This window comes from Phyllobates terribilis, unplaced genomic scaffold, assembly GCF_046119375.1.
Source record: "Phyllobates terribilis strain yellow unplaced genomic scaffold, ASM4611937v1 Scaffold_25__1_contigs__length_18738178, whole genome shotgun sequence".
NCBI lineage: Eukaryota > Metazoa > Chordata > Amphibia > Anura > Dendrobatidae > Phyllobates > Phyllobates terribilis.
This window is the reverse complement of record NW_027362785.1, coordinates 5,513,403-5,535,743: the sequence shown is the minus strand read 5'-3', so window position 1 is coordinate 5,535,743 and position 22,341 is coordinate 5,513,403. Positions and strand designations below refer to the sequence as shown.

General features: G+C 56.7%; 1 protein-coding gene across 1 annotated transcript in view; it reads right to left on the bottom strand.

Annotated features, from left to right (window-relative positions):
• Nucleotides 1–241: 241 nt before the first annotated feature.
• ABCC3 (ATP binding cassette subfamily C member 3) overlaps nucleotides 242–22,341 on the bottom strand; it is an 80,683-nt gene continuing 58,583 nt past the window's right edge. Inside the window, exons 12-31 of the mRNA XM_073660273.1 lie at nucleotides 14,845–15,048; nucleotides 14,612–14,758; nucleotides 14,307–14,394; nucleotides 14,128–14,194; nucleotides 13,898–14,024; nucleotides 13,585–13,761; nucleotides 13,340–13,507; nucleotides 11,433–11,616; nucleotides 6,667–6,772; nucleotides 6,442–6,592; nucleotides 6,156–6,363; nucleotides 5,767–6,077; nucleotides 3,303–3,502; nucleotides 2,558–2,684; nucleotides 2,380–2,481; nucleotides 2,072–2,218; nucleotides 1,837–1,995; nucleotides 1,106–1,272; nucleotides 750–944; nucleotides 242–577 (exon numbers count right to left, since the gene is read on the bottom strand). Coding sequence (XP_073516374.1) covers nucleotides 466–577; nucleotides 750–944; nucleotides 1,106–1,272; nucleotides 1,837–1,995; nucleotides 2,072–2,218; nucleotides 2,380–2,481; nucleotides 2,558–2,684; nucleotides 3,303–3,502; nucleotides 5,767–6,077; nucleotides 6,156–6,363; nucleotides 6,442–6,592; nucleotides 6,667–6,772; nucleotides 11,433–11,616; nucleotides 13,340–13,507; nucleotides 13,585–13,761; nucleotides 13,898–14,024; nucleotides 14,128–14,194; nucleotides 14,307–14,394; nucleotides 14,612–14,758; nucleotides 14,845–15,048 — 3,147 coding nt within the window. The 3' untranslated portion in view covers nucleotides 242–465. The remainder of the gene's footprint in view (nucleotides 578–749; nucleotides 945–1,105; nucleotides 1,273–1,836; nucleotides 1,996–2,071; nucleotides 2,219–2,379; nucleotides 2,482–2,557; nucleotides 2,685–3,302; nucleotides 3,503–5,766; nucleotides 6,078–6,155; nucleotides 6,364–6,441; nucleotides 6,593–6,666; nucleotides 6,773–11,432; nucleotides 11,617–13,339; nucleotides 13,508–13,584; nucleotides 13,762–13,897; nucleotides 14,025–14,127; nucleotides 14,195–14,306; nucleotides 14,395–14,611; nucleotides 14,759–14,844; nucleotides 15,049–22,341) is intronic.

Genomic DNA, 22,341 nt, shown 5'->3' with positions numbered 1-22,341 from the left:
GAGCATCTCCTGTATATAATTATATACGCACAGCTGGTATAACCTGGGTATCCTCTGTATATAATTATATATGTACAGCTGGTATAACCTGGACATCTCCTGTATATAATTATATATGTACAGCTGGTATAACCTGGACATCTCCTGTATATAATTATATATGTACAGCTGGTATAACCTGGGCATCTCCTGTATATAATTATATATGTACAGCCGGTATAAATTCTACAGACGACATTAGTAAAAAAAAAAAAAAAAGAGCCTTTATTGTATTTTTTGGTTTTCAGTGTTTTTTTACAACATTAAATAATTTTTCTTCTGGTAGAAATATTTGTGGTAAGAAAAGTTTCTGCTCCGTTAGAGAAAATATCCGTCCGGTGATTACAGTCCGGTGATTACAGTCCGGTGATTACAGTCCGGTGATTACAGTCCGAGCGATGGACTTTCCGTTCATTGTGGAACCTGCTAGGCGGCGAGTCCGGCGTCTCTGGCCATCCCGTAAAATATCCCTCTGGCTGCGATGAGATTGGTCGGAGTGTCGAATTCGGCAATTTTCCCTTTGTCTAGAACCAGAACCCTGAAAGAGAAATGGTTACAGAATCAGAAGTAATGACCGAGCGTCTGTGCGGCGGAGGTGGGTGGGGGGACAGTGTTCCAGGTGTGACACTCCGGGGTCCTAATGTGACCCCAGTATCAGTCAGTGCCCCCCCAGCACAGGACTATGGTTGCCGAGCACCCCCCACACCTACCTAGTGTAATCCATGATAGTGTTGAGCCGGTGAGCGATGGTCAGGACCGTGCAGTCCTCAAACTGCGTCCTGATGGTCATTTGTATGAGGTCGTCGGTTTCCAGGTCAATGGCAGCGGTGGCTTCATCCAGGATCAGGATGCGAGTTTTGCGGAGGAGAGCGCGGGCCAAACACACAAGCTGCCTCTGACCGACACTGGGGACAAGCAGAAGGTGAGCAGAGGTGGCCACCGGTGCCACATGGGCTAAGTAGGCCACAACCACTCTGAGTTAGACAAGGTGGGCAGGGATGAGCTGCACTTTTTTTTGGTGTTTCGTAGATTGGAGGAAGTCAGACGCAGCAGAAGACATTCCTACCTGAGATTCTCACCGCCTTCTGAACATTCGTAGTCCAACTTCTCAGTCTGGCTCGAAACAAACTTTTTTAAGTTCGATAACTCCAGCGCTTTCCAGAGCTCATCATCAGAGTATTTATCAAAGGGGTCGAGGTTCATTCTAAGGGTCCCCGAGAAGAGAACTGGGTCCTGCGAAAACACAAACACAAGAGGGTGTTACCATACCAAGAAACATTGAAATACTACTTGGAAGTGCATGTGGTCCCAGCTCAAAGGTCCGCGGGGCTTCAGCTCCGAGGCCCATGCGGCTTCAGCTCCGAGGCCCATGCGGCTTCAGCTCCGAGGCCCATGCGGCTTCAGCTCCGAGGCCCATGCGGCTTCAGCTCCGAGGCCCATGCGGCTTCAGCTCCGAGGCCCATGCGGCTTCAGCTCCGAGGCCCATGCGGCTTCAGCTCCGAGGCCCATGCGGCTTCAGCTCCGAGGCCCATGCGGCTTCAGCTCCGAGGCCCATGCGGTTTCAGCTCCGAGTTCTGTGTGACTTCAGCTCCAAAGGTCCGCGTTGCTTCACCTCCGAGGTCCGTGTAGCTCAAGCTTGGAGGTCCATGTTGTAACCACTTGAAGGTCCTTGAGGCTCCAGCTCTGAGGCCTATGTGGCTCCAGTTCAGAGGTCCATGAGGTCACAGATTGAAGGTCCATGTGGCCCAAGCTCTAAGGCCTGTACAGTCCCAGCTATGTCATGAGCTATGAGCCTACCTGAGGGATGATGGTCAGCATAGACCGGAGGTTGTGCAGCCCAATCTCAGAGATGTTCACACCATCGATTTTGATGAGTCCTTCCGCTGCTTCCAAGATCCGGAAGAGACAAAGTGTCATGGAAGATTTCCCCGCTCCCGTCCTGCCAACGATCCCGACCTGTAGATGATTTAAACAAGTTATATAAAAACCTTGCTTTCTACTCCGACCCGTCATGTAATAATCTTAGATTTACTTTTTCTCCTCCTTTAACCCCAAGGCTCAAGTTCTTCAGCACCAAATCCAATCCGGGCCGGTAGCGAACTGAGTAGTTTGAGAACTCGACTTCACCTTTGCTTGGCCAGTCCTCCGAAGGTTTCTTCTCTTCTATGCTCCATGGAGCCTGCAGATAGAAGGTATGAGCCGAATACGATATCCTCAGCTCGATCATCTCCCTAGCACCGTGCTTCGGCTTCTTAGAGCCCACATGTCACGCACTTCTAGGGATAAGGAGACCGTCCATCTTGAACACATATCATCTACTGCTCCAAGTGAAGAACTCACCTCCGTTTCAGTCTCGGAATATTCCTTGACGCGCTCCACGGCCACGATGTTCGTCTCCAGGTCGGAAGTCATTCTCACCATCCAGTTTAATGACATGGTCACCTTTAACAATAAAAAAATGGAGACGATCTCGAGAAGTTCTACCACCATCCATGGTCCATATGAAGACGGGACCCACCTGCAAGGCGTAAGATACCGAGAGACCCACGAGCCCAGGACTCAGATTCTCTCTACCAATCACGGCGAAGAGGGCAGCGAAAAGGACGACACAATTTCCGACAAACTCCACCCGGATTCCGAGCCACCTGGAACAATAAAGACCCCCGAGAGAACTTACAACTTTCCAGAACTTTTTCCTTCACGTCATGTCATCCGGCAATGGCTGCCAGATGGGGGCACAAACCTTTCTCACACATGGGGGGAGAGGAGGGGGTGAATACAATTGCACCATGTTTTACCTGGAAATACAATGAAGCAGATTTTGAGCGCGAGGACAGAGTCTGAGCGAGCGGCGCAGAGAGAGGGGAGCGGATGTGGCGGCTCCGGTCATGCAGACAGCGAGAGAGCGAGAAAAGGCTGAAGAGACGGAGGAAAGGAAAGAGAGAAAAGTGCAACATCAGCAAAGGGGCAGAACGGCACAAAGTACCCAAAAAAGTCAGCGTCACGGCCGCGCACCGCGAGCAGAACGCACAGGGCATGCTAAAAGGGCAGTGACCCTCTCCTGTGACCCCCAGAGCAGTCCATCCGGACAGCGCTGCATCTCTGACACCACCCAACCTGGGCAGCCTGCAGTGCCAGCGGACATAGGCAGGAGGGCACTGATATGGGGGGTGTCTAGGGCCAGATGGCAGCAAGAAATAAAAGCAGGAAGCACCACCCCGATACATAATGACCACCCTGATCATGCACGCGGCGCTCCGCACCTGTTGGACGCGATGCCCGGGTAGTAGCTTTTCTGATTTTCATCCACTTTGTTGTCACTGAGTAGGACGAAGCTGCTTTGGCGCCCGTATGCCCGGATGATGCTGGCACCGGTGATGGTTTCTGAGAAATGGGAGTAGATGGGAGACCGGCTGACCGACTCTAGGCGCTTCAGCTGACGGGACGTGGCCACGTAGAATCTCTGCGGAGACACAATGCTCATATAAAACCTCTCAATCCTGTAGGGGCCGGGGGGATCCCTGTATACAGAGATACATGATAAGATTCTGTCTGCGGCCACCACTAGGGGGAGCTCCCTGTATACAGAGATACATGATAAGATTCTGTCTGCAGCCACCACTAGGGGGAGCTCCCTGTATACAGAGATACATGATAAGATTCTGTCTGCAGCCACCACTAGGGGGAGCTCCCTGTATACAGAGATACATGATAAGATCCTGTCTGCAGCCACCACTAGGGGGAGCTCCCTGTATACAGAGATACATGATGAGATTCTGTCTGCAGCCACCACTAGGGGGATCCCTGTATACAGAGATACATGATAAGATTCTGTCTGCAGCCACCACTAGGGGAGCCCCCTGTATACAGAGATACATGATAAGATCCTGTCTGGAGTCACCACTAGGGGGAGCCCCCTGTATACAGAGATACATGATAAGATTCTGTCTGCAGCCACCACTAGGGGGAGCTCCCTGTATACAGAGATACATGATAAGATTCTGTCTGCGGCCACCACTAGGGGGAGCTCCCTGTATACAGAGATACATGATAAGATTCTGTCTGCAGCCACCACTAGGGGGAGCTCCCTGTATACAGAGATACATGATAAGATCCTGTCTGCAGCCCCCACTAGGGGCAGCTCCCTGTATACAGAGATACATGATAAGATCCTGTCTGCAGCCACCACTAGGGGGAGCTCCCTGTATACAGAGATACATGATAAGATCCTGTCTGCAGCCACCACTAGGGGGAGCCCCCTGTATACAGAGATACATGATAAGATCCTGTCTGCAGCCCCCACTAGGGGCAGCTCCCTGTATACAGAGATACATGATAAGATCCTGTCTACAGCCACCACTAGGGGGAGCTCCCTGTATACAGAGATACATGATAAGATCCTGTCTGCAGCCACCACTAGGGGGAGCTCCCTGTATACAGAGATACATGATAAGATTCTGTCTGCAGCCCCCACTAGGGGGAGCTCCCTGTATACAGAGATACATGATAAGATTCTGTCTGCAGCCCCCACTAGGGGGAGCTCCCTGTATACAGAGATACATGATAAGATCCTGTCTGCAGCCCCCACTAGGGGGAGCTCCCTGTATACAGAGATACATGATAAGATCCTGTCTGCAGTCACCACTAGGGGGAGCTCCCTGTATACAGAGATACATGATAAGATTCTGTCTGCAGCCACCACTAGGGGGAGCTCCCTGTATACAGAGATACATGATAAGATCCTGTCTGCAGCCACCACTAGGGGGAGCTCCCTGTATACAGAGATATATGATAAGATCCTCTCTGCAGCCACCACTAGGGGGATCTCCCTGTATAGAGAGATACATGATAGGATTCTGTCTGCAGCCACCACTAGGGGGAGCTCCCTGTATACAGAGATACATAATAAGATTCTGTCTGCAGCCACCACTAGGGGGAGCTCCCTGTATACAGAGATATATGATAAGATTCTGTCTGCAGCCACCACTAGGGGGAGCTGCCTGTATACAGAGATACATGATAAGATTCTGTCTGCAGTCACCACTAGGGGGAGCTCCCTGTATACAGAGATATATGATAAGATTCTGTCTGCAGTCACCACTAGGGGGAGCTCCCTGTATACAGAGATACATGATAAGATTCTGTCTGTAGCCACCACTAGAGGGAGCTCCCCGTATACAGAGATGCATGATAAGATCCTGTCTGTAGCCACCACTAGAGGGAGCTCCCCGTATACAGAGATACATGATAATATCCTGTCTGCAGCCACCACTAGGGGGAGCCCCCTGTATACAGAGATATATGATAAGATTCTGTCTGCAGCCACCACTAGGGGGAGCTCCCTGTATACAGAGATACATGATAAGATCCTGTCTGCAGCCACGACTAGGGGGAGCTCCCTGTATACAGAGATACATGATAAGATCCTGTCTGCAGTCACCACTAGGGGGAGCTCCCTGTATACAGAGATACATGATAAGATCCTGTCTGCAGCCACCACTAGGGGGAGCTCCCTGTATACAGAGATACATGATAAGATCCTGTCTGCAGCCACCACTAGGGGGAGCCCCCTGTATACAGAGATACATGATAAGATTCTGTCTGCAGTTACCACTAGGGGGAGCTCCCTGTATACAGAGATACATAATGAGATGTGTCTCCATCTGGTGGTGAAAGTTGAGTTTGCAACCCCCATAGAAATGCTTTCTTGATAGCCTTGGCACTCACCTGTACAAAAAAGTAGCTGAACGCCAGCGGTATAATAACCACCGCGAAGAGAGGCGTGCTGGACACTATGACAATCATGGTGGAGAATGAGGTGAAGAACGTGGCGAGGAACATGAGGATGGTCGGGGGGATGACCTCATCGATGACGTAAATGTCCTTAGAAAAGCGATTGATGATGCGTCCGATGGGCGTGGTGTCGTAGAAGGACTGCGGGGTGCGCATCTTATTATCCAGCAGTGCCTCATGCAGCTTCCGGGCAGCGCTGATGCCAGCCAAGGCCAGGGTGAAGGAGGACGCCATGACCAGGACCCCTGATAGAAGAGGAACACGTGAGACATCTGGACGTACGGTGGCGCCCTCATCCACGACCTCACCCGTGAGCTCCTCACCTTGTAGCAGTCCCAGCGCGGCGTACACCCCGACCCTCCACTCCGTGTTCTGCTGCGTGCCGTTGATGACGACCTCGTTGGTCCAGTCGCTCAGCCACACGTTGGCGCCGATGGCCGACGCGTTTTGACAGCAGTACAGGAAGCAGATGAAGAACGAGACCGCGAGTCCGACCGCCTTGATGTACTGCCAGAACACCGTCATTTTAACCTGGAGGTCAGAAGGCACAATGTGTTACGTATAAGATAACCGCGGCTCGTTTTCAGCACGCAGGACCACTGCACGCACCCTCCCGGTCTCCGCAGTCTCCGTCTGGATTAGTTTCTCCATCTGCGGTTTCTTGGATGTCGCCGTTTCGGACAATTTCCTTTCGCAGAGTCTTCTGCGTGTCGACATGACGTGCGACGACTCGGTGTCCGAGGAGAGGACGCTGATCTGCCTGCAGAGGGAAGAGATACACGGGTCACAGCAGAGTCGTAGCGGGCGCAGCGCCCCCCGGTGCCGTCACTCCACCTGATGAACTTCTTCCGGGCCTCGTTAGCGATGGGCTCGTTATCCACTAGATCCGTGTGATTACTGAGTGTCTCCTCCGCCAGAAGGAATTCCTCCTCGTCCTGGACTGGAGACAAGGAGACGGTGAGGATGGGAGAGGTGGAAGGAGTGCCAGGTTGTCAGATATAGAGTTGTCAGATGTAAAGTCGCATTGTTGTAGGGGTTGTTTGATCCAATGTTGTGAGATTGTCTAGTGTAGAGTTGTCAAATGTAGATTTGTTTGGTGCAGGGTTGGGTTGTCAGGTGCAGGGTTGTCAGGTGCAGGGTTGGGTGGTCAGGTGCAGGGTTGGGTGGTCAGGTGCAGGGTTGGGTGGTCAGGTGCAGGGTTGGGTGGTCAGGTGCAGGGTTGGGTGGTCAGGTGCAGGGTTGGGTGGTCAGGTGCAGGGTTGGGTTGTCAGGTTCAGGGTTGGGTTGTCAGGTGCAGGGTTGGGTTGTCAGGTGCAGGGTTGGGTTGTCAGATGCAGGGTTGTCAGATGCAGGGTTGGGTTGTCAGGTGCAGGGTTGGGTGGTCAGATGCAGGGTTGGGTGGTCAGATGCAGGGTTGGGTTGTCAGGTGCAGGGTAGGGTTGTCAGGTGCAGGGTTGGGTTGTCAGGTGCAGGGTTGTCAGATGCAGGGTTGGGTTGTCAGGTGCAGGGTTGGGTTGTCAGGTGCAGGGTTGTCAGATGCAGGGTTGTCAGGTGCAGGGTTGTCAGGTGCAGGGTTGTCAGGTGCAGGGTTGTCAGGTGCAGGGTTGGGTTGTCAGGTGCAGGGTTGTCAGATGCAGGGTTGGGTTGTCAGGTGCAGGGTTGGGTTGTCAGGTGCAGGGTTGTCAGATGCAGGGTTGTCAGATGCAGGGTTGTCAGGTGCAGGGTTGTCAGGTGCAGGGTTGGGTTGTCAGGTGCAGGGTTGTCAGATGCAGGGTTGGGTTGTCAGGTGCAGGGTTGGGTTGTCAGATGCAGGGTTGGGTGGTCAGATGCAGGGTTGGGTTGTCAGGTGCAGGGTAGGGTTGTCAGGTGCAGGGTTGTCAGATGCAGGGTTGGGTTGTCAGATGCAGGGTTGGGTTGTCAGGTGCAGGGTTGGGTTGTCAGGTGCAGGGTTGTCAGATGCAGGGTTGTCAGGTGCAGGGTTGTCAGGTGCAGGGTTGTCAGGTGCAGGGTTGTCAGGTGCAGGGTTGGGTTGTCAGGTGCAGGGTTGTCAGATGCAGGGTTGGGTTGTCAGGTGCAGGGTTGGGTTGTCAGGTGCAGGGTTGTCAGATGCAGGGTTGTCAGATGCAGGGTTGTCAGGTGCAGGGTTGTCAGGTGCAGGGTTGTCAGGTGCAGGGTTGGGTTGTCAGGTGCAGGGTTGTCAGGTGCAGGGTTGTCAGGTGCAGGGTTGGGTTGTCAGGTGCAGGGTTGTCAGGTGCAGGGTTGGGTTGTCAGGTGCAGGGTTGGGTGGTCAGGTGCAGGGTTGGGTGGTCAGGTGCAGGGTAGGGTTGTCAGGTGCAGGGTTGTCAGGTGCAGGGTTGTCAGGTGCAGGGTTGTCAGGTGCAGGGTAGGGTTGTCAGGTGCAGGGTTGTCAGGTGCAGGGTTGTCAGGTGCAGGGTTGTCAGGTGCAGGGTTGTCAGGTGCAGGGTTGGGTTGTCAGGTGCAGGGTTGTCAGGTGCAGGGTTGGGTTGTCAGATGCAGGGTTGTCAGATGCAGGGTTGGGTTGTCAGGTGCAGGGTTGGGTGGTCAGATGCAGGGTTGGGTGGTCAGATGCAGGGTTGGGTTGTCAGGTGCAGGGTAGGGTTGTCAGGTGCAGGGTTGGGTTGTCAGGTGCAGGGTTGTCAGATGCAGGGTTGGGTTGTCAGGTGCAGGGTTGGGTTGTCAGGTGCAGGGTTGTCAGATGCAGGGTTGTCAGGTGCAGGGTTGTCAGGTGCAGGGTTGTCAGGTGCAGGGTTGTCAGGTGCAGGGTTGGGTTGTCAGGTGCAGGGTTGTCAGATGCAGGGTTGGGTTGTCAGGTGCAGGGTTGGGTTGTCAGGTGCAGGGTTGTCAGATGCAGGGTTGTCAGATGCAGGGTTGTCAGATGCAGGGTTGTCAGGTGCAGGGTTGGGTTGTCAGGTGCAGGGTTGTCAGATGCAGGGTTGGGTTGTCAGGTGCAGGGTTGGGTTGTCAGATGCAGGGTTGGGTGGTCAGATGCAGGGTTGGGTTGTCAGGTGCAGGGTAGGGTTGTCAGGTGCAGGGTTGTCAGATGCAGGGTTGGGTTGTCAGATGCAGGGTTGGGTTGTCAGGTGCAGGGTTGGGTTGTCAGGTGCAGGGTTGTCAGGTGCAGGGTTGTCAGGTGCAGGGTTGTCAGGTGCAGGGTTGTCAGGTGCAGGGTTGGGTTGTCAGGTGCAGGGTTGTCAGATGCAGGGTTGGGTTGTCAGGTGCAGGGTTGGGTTGTCAGGTGCAGGGTTGTCAGATGCAGGGTTGTCAGATGCAGGGTTGTCAGGTGCAGGGTTGTCAGGTGCAGGGTTGTCAGGTGCAGGGTTGGGTTGTCAGGTGCAGGGTTGTCAGGTGCAGGGTTGGGTTGTCAGGTGCAGGGTTGGGTGGTCAGGTGCAGGGTTGGGTGGTCAGGTGCAGGGTAGGGTTGTCAGGTGCAGGGTTGTCAGGTGCAGGGTTGTCAGGTGCAGGGTTGTCAGGTGCAGGGTAGGGTTGTCAGGTGCAGGGTTGTCAGGTGCAGGGTTGTCAGGTGCAGGGTTGTCAGGTGCAGGGTTGGGTGGTCAGGTGCAGGGTAGGGTGGTCAGGTGCAGGGTTGGGTGGTCAGGTGCAGGGTTGGGTGGTCAGGTGCAGGGTTGTCAGGTGTAGGGTTGTCAGGTGCAGGGTTGGGTTGTCAGGTGCAGGGTTGGGTTGTCAGGTGCAGGGTAGGGTTGTCAGGTGCAGGGTAGGGTTGTCAGGTGCAGGGTAGGGTTGTCAGGTGCAGGGTAGGGTGGTCAGGTGCAGGGTAGGGTGGTCAGGTGCAGGGTAGGGTGGTCAGGTGCAGGGTTGGGTGGTCAGGTGCAGGGTTGGGTGGTCAGGTGCAGGGTTGTCAGGTGCAGGGTTGTCAGGTGCAGGGTTGGGTTGTCAGGTGCAGGGTTGGGTTGTCAGGTGCAGGGTTGGGTTGTCAGGTGCAGGGTAGGGTTGTCAGGTGCAGGGTTGGGTGGTCAGGTGCAGGGTTGGGTGGTCAGGTGCAGGGTTGGGTGGTCAGGTGCAGGGTTGGGTGGTCAGGTGCAGGGTTATCAGGTGCAGGGTTGGGTTGTCAGGTGCAGGGTTGGGTTGTCAGGTGCAGGGTTGGGTGGTCAGGTGCAGGGTTGGGTGGTCAGGTGCAGGGTTGGGTGGTCAGGTGTAGGGTTGTCAGGTGCAGGGTTGGGTTGTCAGGTGCAGGGTTGGATGGTCAGGTGCAGGGTTGTCAGGTGCAGGGTTGGGTTGTCAGGTGCAGGGTTGGGTTGTCAGGTGCAGGGTAGGGTTGTCAGGTGCAGGGTAGGGTGGTCAGGTGCAGGGTAGGGTGGTCAGGTGCAGGGTAGGGTGGTCAGGTGCAGGGTTGGGTGGTCAGGTGCAGGGTTGGGTGGTCAGGTGCAGGGTTGGGTGGTCAGGTGCAGGGTTGTCAGGTGTAGGGTTGTCAGGTGCAGGGTTGGGTTGTCAGGTGCAGGGTTGGATGGTCAGGTGCAGGGTTGTCAGGTGCAGGGTTGGGTTGTCAGGTGCAGGGTTGGGTTGTCAGGTGCAGGGTAGGGTTGTCAGGTGCAGGGTTGGGTGGTCAGGTGCAGGGTTGGGTGGTCAGGTGCAGGGTTGGGTGGTCAGGTGCAGGGTTGGGTGGTCAGGTGCAGGGTTGTCAGGTGTAGGGTTGTCAGGTGCAGGGTTGGATGGTCAGGTGCAGGGTTGGATGGTCAGGTGCAGGGTTGGATGGTCAGGTGCAGGGTTGGATGGTCAGGTGCAGGGTTGGATGGTCAGGTGCAGGGTTGGATGGTCAGGTGCAGGGTTGGATGGTCAGGTGCAGGGTTGGATGGTCAGGTGCAGGGTTGTCAGGTGCAGGGTTGGGTTGTCAGGTGCAGGGTTGGGTTGTCAGGTGCAGGGTTGGGTTGTCAGGTGCAGGGTTGGGTTGTCAGGTGCAGGGTTGGGTTGTCAGGTGCAGGGTTGGGTTGTCAGGTGCAGGGTTGGGTTGTCAGGTGCAGGGTTGGGTTGTCAGGTGCAGGGTAGGGTTGTCAGGTGCAGGGTTGGGTTGTCAGGTGCAGGGTAGGGTTGTCAGGTGCAGGGTAGGGTTGTCAGGTGCAGGGTTGGGTTGTCAGGTGCAGGGTTGGGTTGTCAGGTGCAGGGTTGTCAGATGCAGGGTTGGGTTGTCAGGTGCAGGGTTGGGTTGTCAGGTGCAGGGTTGTCAGATGCAGGGTTGTCAGGTGCAGGGTTGTCAGGTGCAGGGTTGTCAGGTGCAGGGTTGTCAGGTGCAGGGTTGGGTTGTCAGGTGCAGGGTTGTCAGATGCAGGGTTGGGTTGTCAGGTGCAGGGTTGGGTTGTCAGGTGCAGGGTTGGGTTGTCAGGTGCAGGGTTGGGTGGTCAGGTGCAGGGTTGGGTGGTCAGGTGCATGGTTGGGTGGTCAGGTGCAGGGTTGGGTGGTCAGGTGCAGGGTTGGGTGGTCAGGTGCAGGGTTGGGTGGTCAGGTGCAGGGTTGGGTTGTCAGGTGTAGGGTTGTCAGGTGCAGGGTTGGGTTGTCAGGTGTAGGGTTGTCAGGTGCAGGGTTGGGTGGTCAGGTGCAGGGTTGTGGGGAGTCAGGATGCCACCTACTCGTCAGCTCTTCCTCCTCCACATTGTCATCGAAGGTGTAGTTCCGTAGGAATTCAGCGAAGGCGCCGTTCTGGCTCATCAGTTGCTGGTAGGATCCAGTCTCAGAGACTTTACCGTCCACGATCACAACGATGTGATCCACTTGTGGGAGAAAACTGATCCCGTGCGTGACCAGAAGCCGCGTCTGAAACGAGTGGAGAGGATGAGATACAGCTCGGCAGACAGTATCACACAGGATAGGATTAGATACACAGCTGAGCATGAGCAGACAGTATCACACAGGAGAGGATTAGATATATTCACAGTGGAAAAGCTGGACAGTACAGAGATTAATCTGCTACCAACAGATTATGGACCTAGAACCCACAGACCCAGATAAAACAACAGAAGAAGAAGAAGCAAAGATGGCTGCCAAATCTGACTAACCAAAACTACCAATCCCGGAAATTCAAGGTAAAGATGCAGAATGGAAATACACAAAAGGAGTCTAGACCGGACCTAGTTCCAGAAGACATCATCAGTATAAATGATGATCAGTTGTGCATGTATTTAAATGTCAAACTGCAAAAGAAATGTGGGATCAGCAGCAGAAAGTGCATGAAAGGATAAATCTCAGCCATAAGCTCTATTTAATGAGAGAATTGTATCAATCTAATCTAAATAAGGGCCAAGATATGCAGGATAACATTGGGGAAGATCTAAAGGATTTCCATGTTGCTGCATTACTACTAAACCATCTGCCGGAAAGCTATTACACACTTGTAACTGCACATCAAGTACTGAAGCTGCGATTACTGATAATGCAAGTACATCAAAGCATGCATGGTGTATAGACTCTGGGGCAACTAGTCATATGAGTAATGACAGAAGATTCTTCTCTAACCTTGACCAAAGTAAGTCAGAGAAAGTGATCTTGGCTAATGGTCAGTACATGAATTCAGAGGGAATAGAAGATGGTTACATTAATTGTCAAGTCTCCTCAACACAAAGCAGAAAGATCCCAGTAAAGGACGTGCTCTATGTCCCTAGTCTCGAAAACAATCTGTTATCTTGAAGAAGCTCAAAAGGAAATTAAGCTACATTTAAAGATGACAGCTGCATCACCTCAAAAGAAGGTTACACACTAGTAGAAGGAAAAATCAAAGATGAGATGTACCAGCTAAAATGCAAGGAAAGTGTATACACTGCTGAACACGAGCAGCACAGGAATTGTATCCGTGTATGGCACAGGTGTCTTGCACATAGAGACCCAGAAGCAATTAGAAAGTTAGTTAAAAACACCTTGCTGATGGTATTACAGTCAATCTGTGTAATCAGACGATGAAATGTACCAGCTGTCTTAAAGGGAAAATGTCAAGAAAACACATTCCTAAGAATAGTACTACAAAATCAGAACAGCTTCTGGACATAATACACAGAGATGCTTGTGGTCCAATCAGAACTCAAACTCCTGGAAAGAAGATATATTTTCTCACATTTATCGATGATTATTCAAGATACACAGTTGTCTTTAAGGAAAAATGGAATTGTGTATCAGACCACTGTACCATACAACACTAAACAAAATGGTGAAGTGGAAGGAAAGGAAAAGGTTGTAGAAGTTTGGTTAGGTTCTTCAACCTCTGAAGAAGCAACAGAAAAATCAGGTGAACCTGAAGTCAGGAGATCAAACAAGAGTATACCAGCTAAGCGTCTAACCTACTTTGTCAAAACACTACCGCAGTCATGGGATGAGATGCAACAACTACATGTCCATGAAAAACTGAAGAGGATTAAAGCTGCTAATAAGGAAATCAAGTCCCTTCATCAACTGCGGATATGGGGAAAAACTGCACCAAAAGGATTGGAAAGCCATTAAGAGAGTTAAGATACACTGCTGGGCCTCCCGCTCCTGAGCCGTCACTCACTTTTCCACGCAGTAAGCCGTCAGGACCGATCACATTGTCGAAGATGTGTTTGGCCACGTGAGCGTCCACGGCGGAGAGAGGGTCGTCCAGCAGGAAGACATCGGAGTTACTGTAGACGGCGCGGGCGAGACTCACCCTCTGCTTCTGCCCTCCGGATAGATTGATACCCTGCAGGGGGAGGCGGGGATCAGCTGCAGCTCAGAGCAGCACAGAGTATTTCAGGAGAGCAGTGCTTTATATATCACCTTCTCCCCGATCTCGGTCTGGTCGCCCCCCGGCAGCACTTCCAGGTCGGTCAGGAGGGCGCAGGCTTCCAGAACCTTCTTGTAGTTCTTCTCATTTTCGGCTCGACCAAACAGGATGTTGCCCTTCAGGGTGGAGTTCTGTATCCAGGCCTGCTGGGGGACGTAGGCGAGAGAGCCCTGGGGGGGACAGGAGCGCACCACTGACACCTGTGTGCATCCCCCCAGACCTAGCCCGGCACACATCACCTGCACTGACACAGTGTAACGCCCCATCAGCTGTGTGAGCGGTGCACAATCACTGACTGATACTCACCCGCACGGCCACCTCTCCCTCCATCTTCTCCATCTCTCCCAGCAGAGCCGACACCAGGGACGACTTTCCACAGCCGACGTGACCGACGATGGCGACCAGCGACCCGGACGGGACCAGCAGATCGATGCTGCGGGAAGAAGAGACTGAGGGTCATAGAGGGTCCGAGGAGTAGGTGGAGGGTCCGGGCGGAGGCTCAGGGATCGGCCACCGGGTGGCGCTGCGTCTCTTACTTGTTCAGTACCGGATCACTGGATCGCGCCCAACTGAACGTCCCATTCTGTACGGCGATGGCGACGCCTGGGAAGCGGAAAATCAGGGAGGAAAGTAAGAAATGGGTGCTGGATTATCAGACTTTCTGGACTATCAGATGTCCCTGTATATCCCAGACTCTGAGCTGTCGGGTTCTCACCGGTCAAGGACTTCTCCTTGGTGACCGCACTCGGGTCCAGCTCATCATTGGCCAAAAAGTTCTGTATCCGCTTAATGGAGACGCTGGCCTGGGGGGGAGAGATGTTACCAGTAGTAATGGACCTGATAGGTGCCGGATTATCAGACGTTACCAGTAGTAATGGACCTGATAGGTGCCGGATTATCAGACGTTACCAGTAGTAATGGACCTGATAGGTGCCGGATTATCAGACTTGGTATAATTGCTCCTGATCTCGTTCTGGATTATCAGACATTCTGGATGCCGGATTAGCGGACGTTCGGTACCTGTGCGAGGTTGCTGATGACTTGGGGCAGCATGTTGAGCGGAAATCTTAGGATGTTGAAGAGGGAGAGGGAGACGAAGGCCTTCTCTGCGTCCAGAATGTTCTTCTCATCCACGGAGACGTAGACGGCGAATGTCGTCAGCGCCACCTGGAGGAGAGAGGAGGAGGCCGGTGTCATCACTACTACCACGCTCAGCAGGCGTGCTGGCAGCTGTAGTCCCTCCATGGTCTTACCAGGAACGGCGCGCTGGTCCAGGCGAAGGTGGACAGAGCCCCGAGGTAGGCGGCCTTCCTCAGGACGCTCAGCTCCTTGCTGCGGATCTCCAGGACCTTCTGGGAGAAGGACGGCTCCCAGGCGTAAAGCTTCAGCACCTTCATCCCGTTCAGGATCTCGTTCATCAGCTTAATCCGGGAGTCCTTGTACTGCATCTGCTCCACCTGGAACCGACAGCGGGGGAGGAACATAGGGTCAGCGCAGTGCAGCACCAGGGTACGCCAGCAGGGGGTAGAGCTGCACCAGGGATCGCTAGCAAGGGGCAGAGCAGCACCAGTGATCTCCAGCAGAGGGCAGTGCAGCACCAGGGATCGCCAGCAGGGGGCAGAGCAGCACCAGAGATCTCCACAAGGGGGCAGTGCAGCACCAGGGATCGCTAGCAAGGGGCAGAGCAGCACCAGAGATCTCCAGCAGAGGGCAGTGCAGCACCAGGGATCGCCAGCAGGGGGCAGAGCAGTACCAAGGATCTCCAGCAGAGGGCAGTGCAGCACCAGGGATCGCTAGCAAGGGGCAGAGCAGCACCAGGGATCTCCAGCAGAGGGCAGTGCAGCACCAGAGATCTCCAGCAGAGGACAGTGCAGCACCAGAGATCTCCAGCAGGGGGCACTGCAGCACCAGAGATCTCCAGCAGGGGGCACTGCAGCACCAGAGATCTCCAGCAGAGGGCAGTGCAGCACCAGGGATCGCCAGCAGGGGGCAGAGCAGCACCAGAGATCTCCATAAGGGGGCAGTGCAGCACCAGGGATCGCTAGCAAGGGGCAGAGCAGCACCAGTGATCTCTAGCAGAGGGCAGTGCAGCAGCAGAGATCTACAGCAGAGGACAGTGCAGCACCAGAGATCTCCAGCAGAGGGCAGTGCAGCACCAGGGATCGCCAGCAGGGGGCAGAGCAGCACCAGGGATCGCTAGCAAGGGGCAGAGCAGCACCAAGGATCTCCAGCAGAGGGCAGTGCAGCACCAGGGATCGCTAGCAAGGGGCAGAGCAGCACCAGTGATCTCCAGCAGAGGGCAGTGCAGCACCAGAGATCTCCAGCAGAGGACAGTGCAGCACCAGAGATCTCCAGCAGGGGGCACTGCAGCACCAGAGATCTCCAGCAGAGGGCAGTGCAGCACCAGCATCTCCAGCAGAGGGCAGTGCAGCACCAGGGATCGCCAGCAGGGGGCAGAGCAGCACCAGTGATCTCCACAAGGGTGCAGTGCAGCACCAGGGATCGCTAGCAAGGGGCAGAGCAGCACCAGTGATCTCCAGCAGAGGGCAGTGCAGCAGCAGAGATCTACAGCAGAGGACAGTGCAGCACCAGAGATCTCCAGCAGAGGGCAGTGCAGCACCAGGGATCGCCAGCAGGGGGCAGAGCAGCACCAGGGATCGCTAGCAAGGGGCAGAGCAGCACCAGTGATCTCCAGCAGAGGGCAGTGCAGCACCAGAGATCTCCAGCAGAGGGCAGTGCAGCACCAGAGATCTCCAGCAGAGGACAGTGCAGCACCAGAGATCTCCAGCAGGGGGCACTGCAGCACCAGAGATCTCCAGCAGAGGGCAGTGCAGCACCAGCATCTCCAGCAGAGGGCAGTGCAGCACCAGGGATCGCTAGCAAGGGGCAGAGCAGCACCAGTGATCTCCAGCAGAGGGCAGTGCAGCACCAGAGATCTCCAGCAGAGGACAGTGCAGCACCAGAGATCTCCAGCAGGGGGCACTGCAGCACCAGAGATCTCCAGCAGAGGGCAGTGCAGCACCAGCATCTCCAGCAGAGGGCAGTGCAGCACCAGGGATCGCCAGCAGGGGGCAGAGCAGCACCAGTGATCTCCACAAGGGGGCAGTGCAGCACCAGGGATCGCTAGCAAGGGGCAGAGCAGCACCAGTGATCTCCAGCAGAGGGCAGTGCAGCAGCAGAGATCTACAGCAGAGGACAGTGCAGCACCAGAGATCTCCAGCAGAGGGCAGTGCAGCACCAGGGATCGCCAGCAGGGGGCAGAGCAGCACCAGGGATCGCTAGCAAGGGGCAGAGGAGCACCAGTGATCTCCAGCAGAGGGCAGTGCAGCACCAGAGATCTCCAGCAGAGGACAGTGCAGCACCAGAGATCTCCAGCAGGGGGCACTGCAGCACCAGAGATCTCCAGCAGAGGGCAGTGCAGCACCAGGGATCGCCAGCAGGGGGCAGAGCAGCACCAGTGATCTCCACAAGGGGGCAGTGCAGCACCAGGGATCGCTAGCAAGGGGCAGAGCAGCACCAGTGATCTCCAGCAGAGGGCAGTGCAGCAGCAGAGATCTACAGCAGAGGACAGTGCAGCACCAGAGATCTCCAGCAGAGGGCAGTGCAGCACCAGGGATCGCCAGCAGGGGGCAGAGCAGCACCAGGGATCGCTAGCAAGGGGCAGAGCAGCACCAAGGATCTCCACAAGGGGGCAGAGCAGCACCAAGGATCTCCACAAGGGGGCAGAGCAGCACCAAGGATCTCCACAAGGGGGCAGAGCAGCACCAAGGATCTCCAGCAGAGGGCAGTGCAGCACCAGGGATCGCTAGCAAGGGGCAGAGCAGCACCAGAGATCTCCAGCAGAGGACAGTGCAGCACCAGAGTACGCTGGCAGGGGTCAGAGCTGCACCAGGGATCTCCACAAGGGGGCAGTGCAGCACCAGGGATCGCTAGCAAGGGGCAGAGCAGCACCAGAGATCTCCAGCAGGGGGCAGAGCAGCACCAGGGATCGCCAGCAGAGGGCAGTGCAGCACCAGGGATCTCCACAAGGGGGCAGAGCAGCACCTGGGATCTCCACAAGGGGGCAGAGCAGCACCAGCGTCTCCAGCAGGGGGCAGAGCAGCACCAGCATCTCCAGCTGGGGGCAGAGCAGCACCAGCATCTCCAGCAGGGGGCAGAGCAGCACCAGCATCTCCAGCAGGGGGCAGTGCAGCACCAGCATCTCCAGCAGGGGGCAGAGCAGCACCAGCATCTCCAGCAGGGGGCAGAGCAGCACCAGCATCTCCAGCTGGGGGCAGAGCAGCACCAGCATCTCCAGCAGAGGGCAGAGCAGCACCAGCATCTCCAGCAGAGGACAGTGCAGCACCAGCATCTCCAGCAGGGGGCAGAGCAGCACCAGCATCTCCAGCAGAGGACAGTGCAGCACCAGCATCTCCAGCAGAGGACAGTGCAGCACCAGCATCTCCAGCAGGGGGCAGAGCAGCACCAGCATCTCCAGCAGAGGACAGTGCAGCACCAGCATCTCCAGCAGGGGGCAGAGCAGCACCAGCATCTCCAGCAGGGGGCAGAGCAGCACCAGCATCTCCAGCAGGGGGCAGAGCAGCACCAGCATCTCCAGCAGGGGGCAGAGCAGCACCAGCATCTCCAGCTGGGGGCAGAGCAGCACCAGCATCTCCAGCAGGGGGCAGAGCAGCACCAGCATCTCCAGCAGAGGGCAGAGCAGCACCAGGGATCTCCACAAGGGGGCAGAGCAGCACCAGCATCTCCAGCAGAGGGCAGAGCAGCACCAGCATCTCCAGCAGGGGGCAGTGCAGCACCAGTGATCTCCAGCAGGGGGCAGAGTAGCACCAGCAGAGGGCAGAGCAGCACCAGCATCTCCAGCAGGGGGCAGAGCAGCACCAGCATCTCCAGCAGGGGGCAGAGCAGCACCAGCATCTCCAGCAGGGGGCAGAGCAGCACCAGCATCTCCAGCAGGGGGCAGAGCAGCACCAGCATCTCCAGCAGAGGGCAGAGGAGCACCAGGGATCTCCACAAGGGGGCAGAGTAGCACCAGCATCTCCAGCAGAGGGCAGAGCAGCACCAGCATCTCCAGCTGGGGGCAGAGCAGCACCAGCATCTCCAGCAGGGGGCAGAGCAGCACCAGCATCTCCAGCAGGGGGCAGAGCAGCACCAGCATCTCCAGCAGGGGGCAGAGCAGCACCAGCATCTCCAGCTGGGGGCAGAGCAGCACCAGCATCTCCAGCAGGGGGCAGAGCAGCACCAGCATCTCCAGCAGGGGGCAGAGCAGCACCAGCATCTCCAGCAGGGGGCAGTGCAGCACTAGAGATCTCCAGCAGAGGGCAGAGCAGCACCAGCATCTCCAGCAGGGGGCAGTGCAGCACTAGAGATCTCCAGCAGAGGGCAGTGCAGCACCAGGGATCGCCAGCAGGAGACAGTGCAGCACAAGCATCTCCAGCAGGGGGCAGTGCAGCACCAGCATCTCCAGCAGGGGGCAGTGCAGCACCAGCATCTCCAGCAGGAGACAGTGCAGCACAAGCATCTCCAGCAGGGGGCAGTGCAGCACTAGAGATCTCCAGCAGAGGGCAATGCAGCACCAGGGATCGCCAGCAGGAGACAGTGCAGCACAAGCATCTCCAGCAGGGGGCAGAGCAGCACCAGCATCTCCAGGAGAGGGCAGAGCAGCACCAGCATCTCCAGGAGAGGGCAGAGCAGCACCAGCATCTCCAGCAGAGGGCAGTGCAGCACCAGCATCTCCAGCAGGGGACAGTGCAGCACCAGCATCTCCAGCAGGGGGCAGTGCAGCACCAGCATCTCCAGCAGGGGGCAGAGCAGCACCAGCATCTCCAGCAGGGGGCTGTGAAGCACCAGCATCTCCAGCAGGGGGCAGAGCAGCACCAGCATCTCCAGCAGGGGGCAGAGCAGCACCAGCATCTCCAGCAGAGGGGGCAGTGCAGCACCAGAGGTCTCCAGCAGGGGGCTGTGAAGCACCAGCATCTCCAGCAGGGGGCAGTGCAGCACCAGAGATCTCCAGCAGGGGGGCAGTGCAGCACCAGCATCTCCAGCAAGGGGCAGAGCAGCACCAGAGGTCTCCAGCAGGGGGCTGTGAAGCACCAGCATCTCCAGCAGGGGGCAGAGCAGCACCAGCATCTCCAGCAGGGGGCAGAGCAGCACCAGCATCTCCAGCAGGGGGCTGTGAAGCACCAGCATCTCCAGCAGGGAGCAGAGCAGCACCAGAGATCTCCAGCAGAGGGCAGTGCAGCACCAGGGATCGCCAGCAGAGGGCAGTGCAGCACCAGGGTACACCAGCAGGGGTGAGAGCTGCACCAGGGATCTCCACAAGGGGGCAGAGCAGCACCAGGGATCTCCAGCAGGGGGCAGAGCAGCACCAGAGATCTACACAAGGGGGCAGTTCAGCACCAGAGATCGCCAGCAGGGGGCAGAGCAGCACTAGTGATCACCAGCGGGGGGCAGTGCAGCACCAGTGATCACCAGCAGGGGGCAGAGCAGCATCAGTGATCTCCAGCAGGGGACAGAGCAGCACCAGAGATCTACACAAGGGGGCAGTGCAGCACCAAGGATCTCCAGCAGAGGGCAGTGCAGCACCAGAGATCGCCAGCAGGGGGCAGAGCAGCACCAGAGATCTACACAAGGGGGCAGTTCAGCACCAGAGATCGCCAGCAGGGGGCAGAGCAGCACTAGTGATCACCAGCGGGGGGCAGTGCAGCACCAGTGATCACCAGCAGGGGGCAGAGCAGCATCAGTGATCTCCAGCAGGGGACAGAGCAGCACCAGAGATCTACACAAGGGGGCAGTGCAGCACCAAGGATCTCCAGCAGAGGGCAGTGCAGCACCAGGGATCGCCAGCAGGGGGCAGTGCAGCACCAGTGATCTACACAAGGGGGCAATGCAGCACCAGAGATCTCCAGCAGGGGGCAGAGCAGCACTAGTGATCTCCAGGAGGGGTCAGTGCAGCACCCAAGATCTCCAGCAGGGAGCAGAGCAGCACTAGTGATCTCCAGGAGGGGTCAGTGCAGCACCAGAGATCTCCAGCAGGGAGCAAAGCAGCACTAGTGATCTCCAGGAGGGGTCAGTGCAGCACCAGAGATCTCCAGCAGGGAGCAGAGCAGCACTAGTGATCTCCAGGAGGGGTCAGTGCAGCACCCAAGATCTCCAGCAGGGAGCAGAGCAGCACTAGTGATCTCCAGGAGGGGTCAGTGCAGCACCCAAGATCTCCAGCAGGGGGCAATGCAGCACTAGTGATCTCCAGGAGGGGTCAGTGCAGCACCAGGGATCGCCAGCAGGGGGCAGAGCAGCACTAGTGATCTCCAGCAGGGGGCAGAGCAGCACTAGTGATCTCCAGCAGGGGGCAATGCAGCACCAGCTATCTCCAGCAGGGGGCAATGCAGCAGCAGCTATCTCCAGCAGGGGGCAATGCAGCACTAGTGATCTCCAGGAGGGGTCAGTGCAGCACCAGGGATCGCCAGCAGGGGGCAGAGCAGCACTAGTGATCTCCAGCAGGGGGCAGAGCAGCACTAGTGATCTCCAGGAGGGGTCAGTGCAGCACCAGGGATCGCCAGCAAGGGGCAGAGCAGCACTAGTGATCTCCAGCAGGGGGCAATGCAGCACCAGAGATCTCCAGCAGGGGGCAGAGCAGCACTAGTGATCTCCAGGAGGGGTCAGTGCAGCACCCAAGATCTCCAGCAGGGGGCAGAGCAGCACTAGTGATCTCCAGGAGGGGTCAGTGCAGCACCCAAGATTTCCAGCAAGGGATAGAGCAGAACCAAAGATCTTCAGCAGGGGGCAGAGCAGCACCAGCATCTCCAGCAGGGGACAGTGCAGCACCCAAGATCTCCAGCAGGGGGCAGAGCAGCACCAGCATCTCCAGCAGGGGGCAGAGCAGCACCAGCATCTCCAGCAGGGGGCAGAGCAGCACCAGCATCTCCAGCAGGGGGCAGAGCAGCACCAGCATCTCCAGCTGGGGGCAGTGCAGCACCAGCATCTCCAGCAGGGGGCAGTGCAGCACCAGCATCTCCAGCAGAGGGCAGAGCAGCACCAGCATCTCCAGCAGAGGGCAGAGCAGCACCAGCATCTCCAGCAGGGGGCAGTGCAGCACCAGCATCTCCAGCAGGGGGCAGAGCAGCACCAGCATCTCCAGCAGGGGGCAGAGCAGCACCAGCATCTCCAGCAGGGGGCAAAGCAGCACCAGCATCTCCAGCAGGGGGCAGAGCAGCACCAGCATCTCCAGCAGGGGGCAGTGCAGCACTAGAGATCTCCAGCAGGGGGGCAGTGCAGCACCAGCATCTCCAGCAGGGGGCAGAGCAGCACCAGCAGGGGGCAGAGCAGCACCAGCATCTCCAGCAGGGGGCAGAGCAGCACCAGCAGGGGGGCAGAGTAGCACCAGCATCTCCAGCAGGGGGCAGAGTAGCACCAGCATCTCCAGCAGGGGGCAGTGCAGCACCAGCATCTCCAGCAGGGGGGGCAGTGCAGCACCAGAGATCTCCAGCAGGGGGCAGTGCAGCACCGGCATCTCCAGCATGGGGCAGAGTAGCACCAGAATCTCCAGCAGGGGGTAGTGCAGCACCAGCATCTCCAGCAAGGGGCAGAGTAGCACCAGCATCTCCAGCAGAGGGCAGAGGAGCACCAGCAGGGGGCAGAGCAGCACCAGCATCTCCAGCAGGGGGCAGAGCAGCACCAGCAGGGGGCAGAGCAGCACCAGCATCTCCAGCAGGGGGCAGAGCAGCACCAGCAGGGGGGCAGAGTAGCACCAGCAG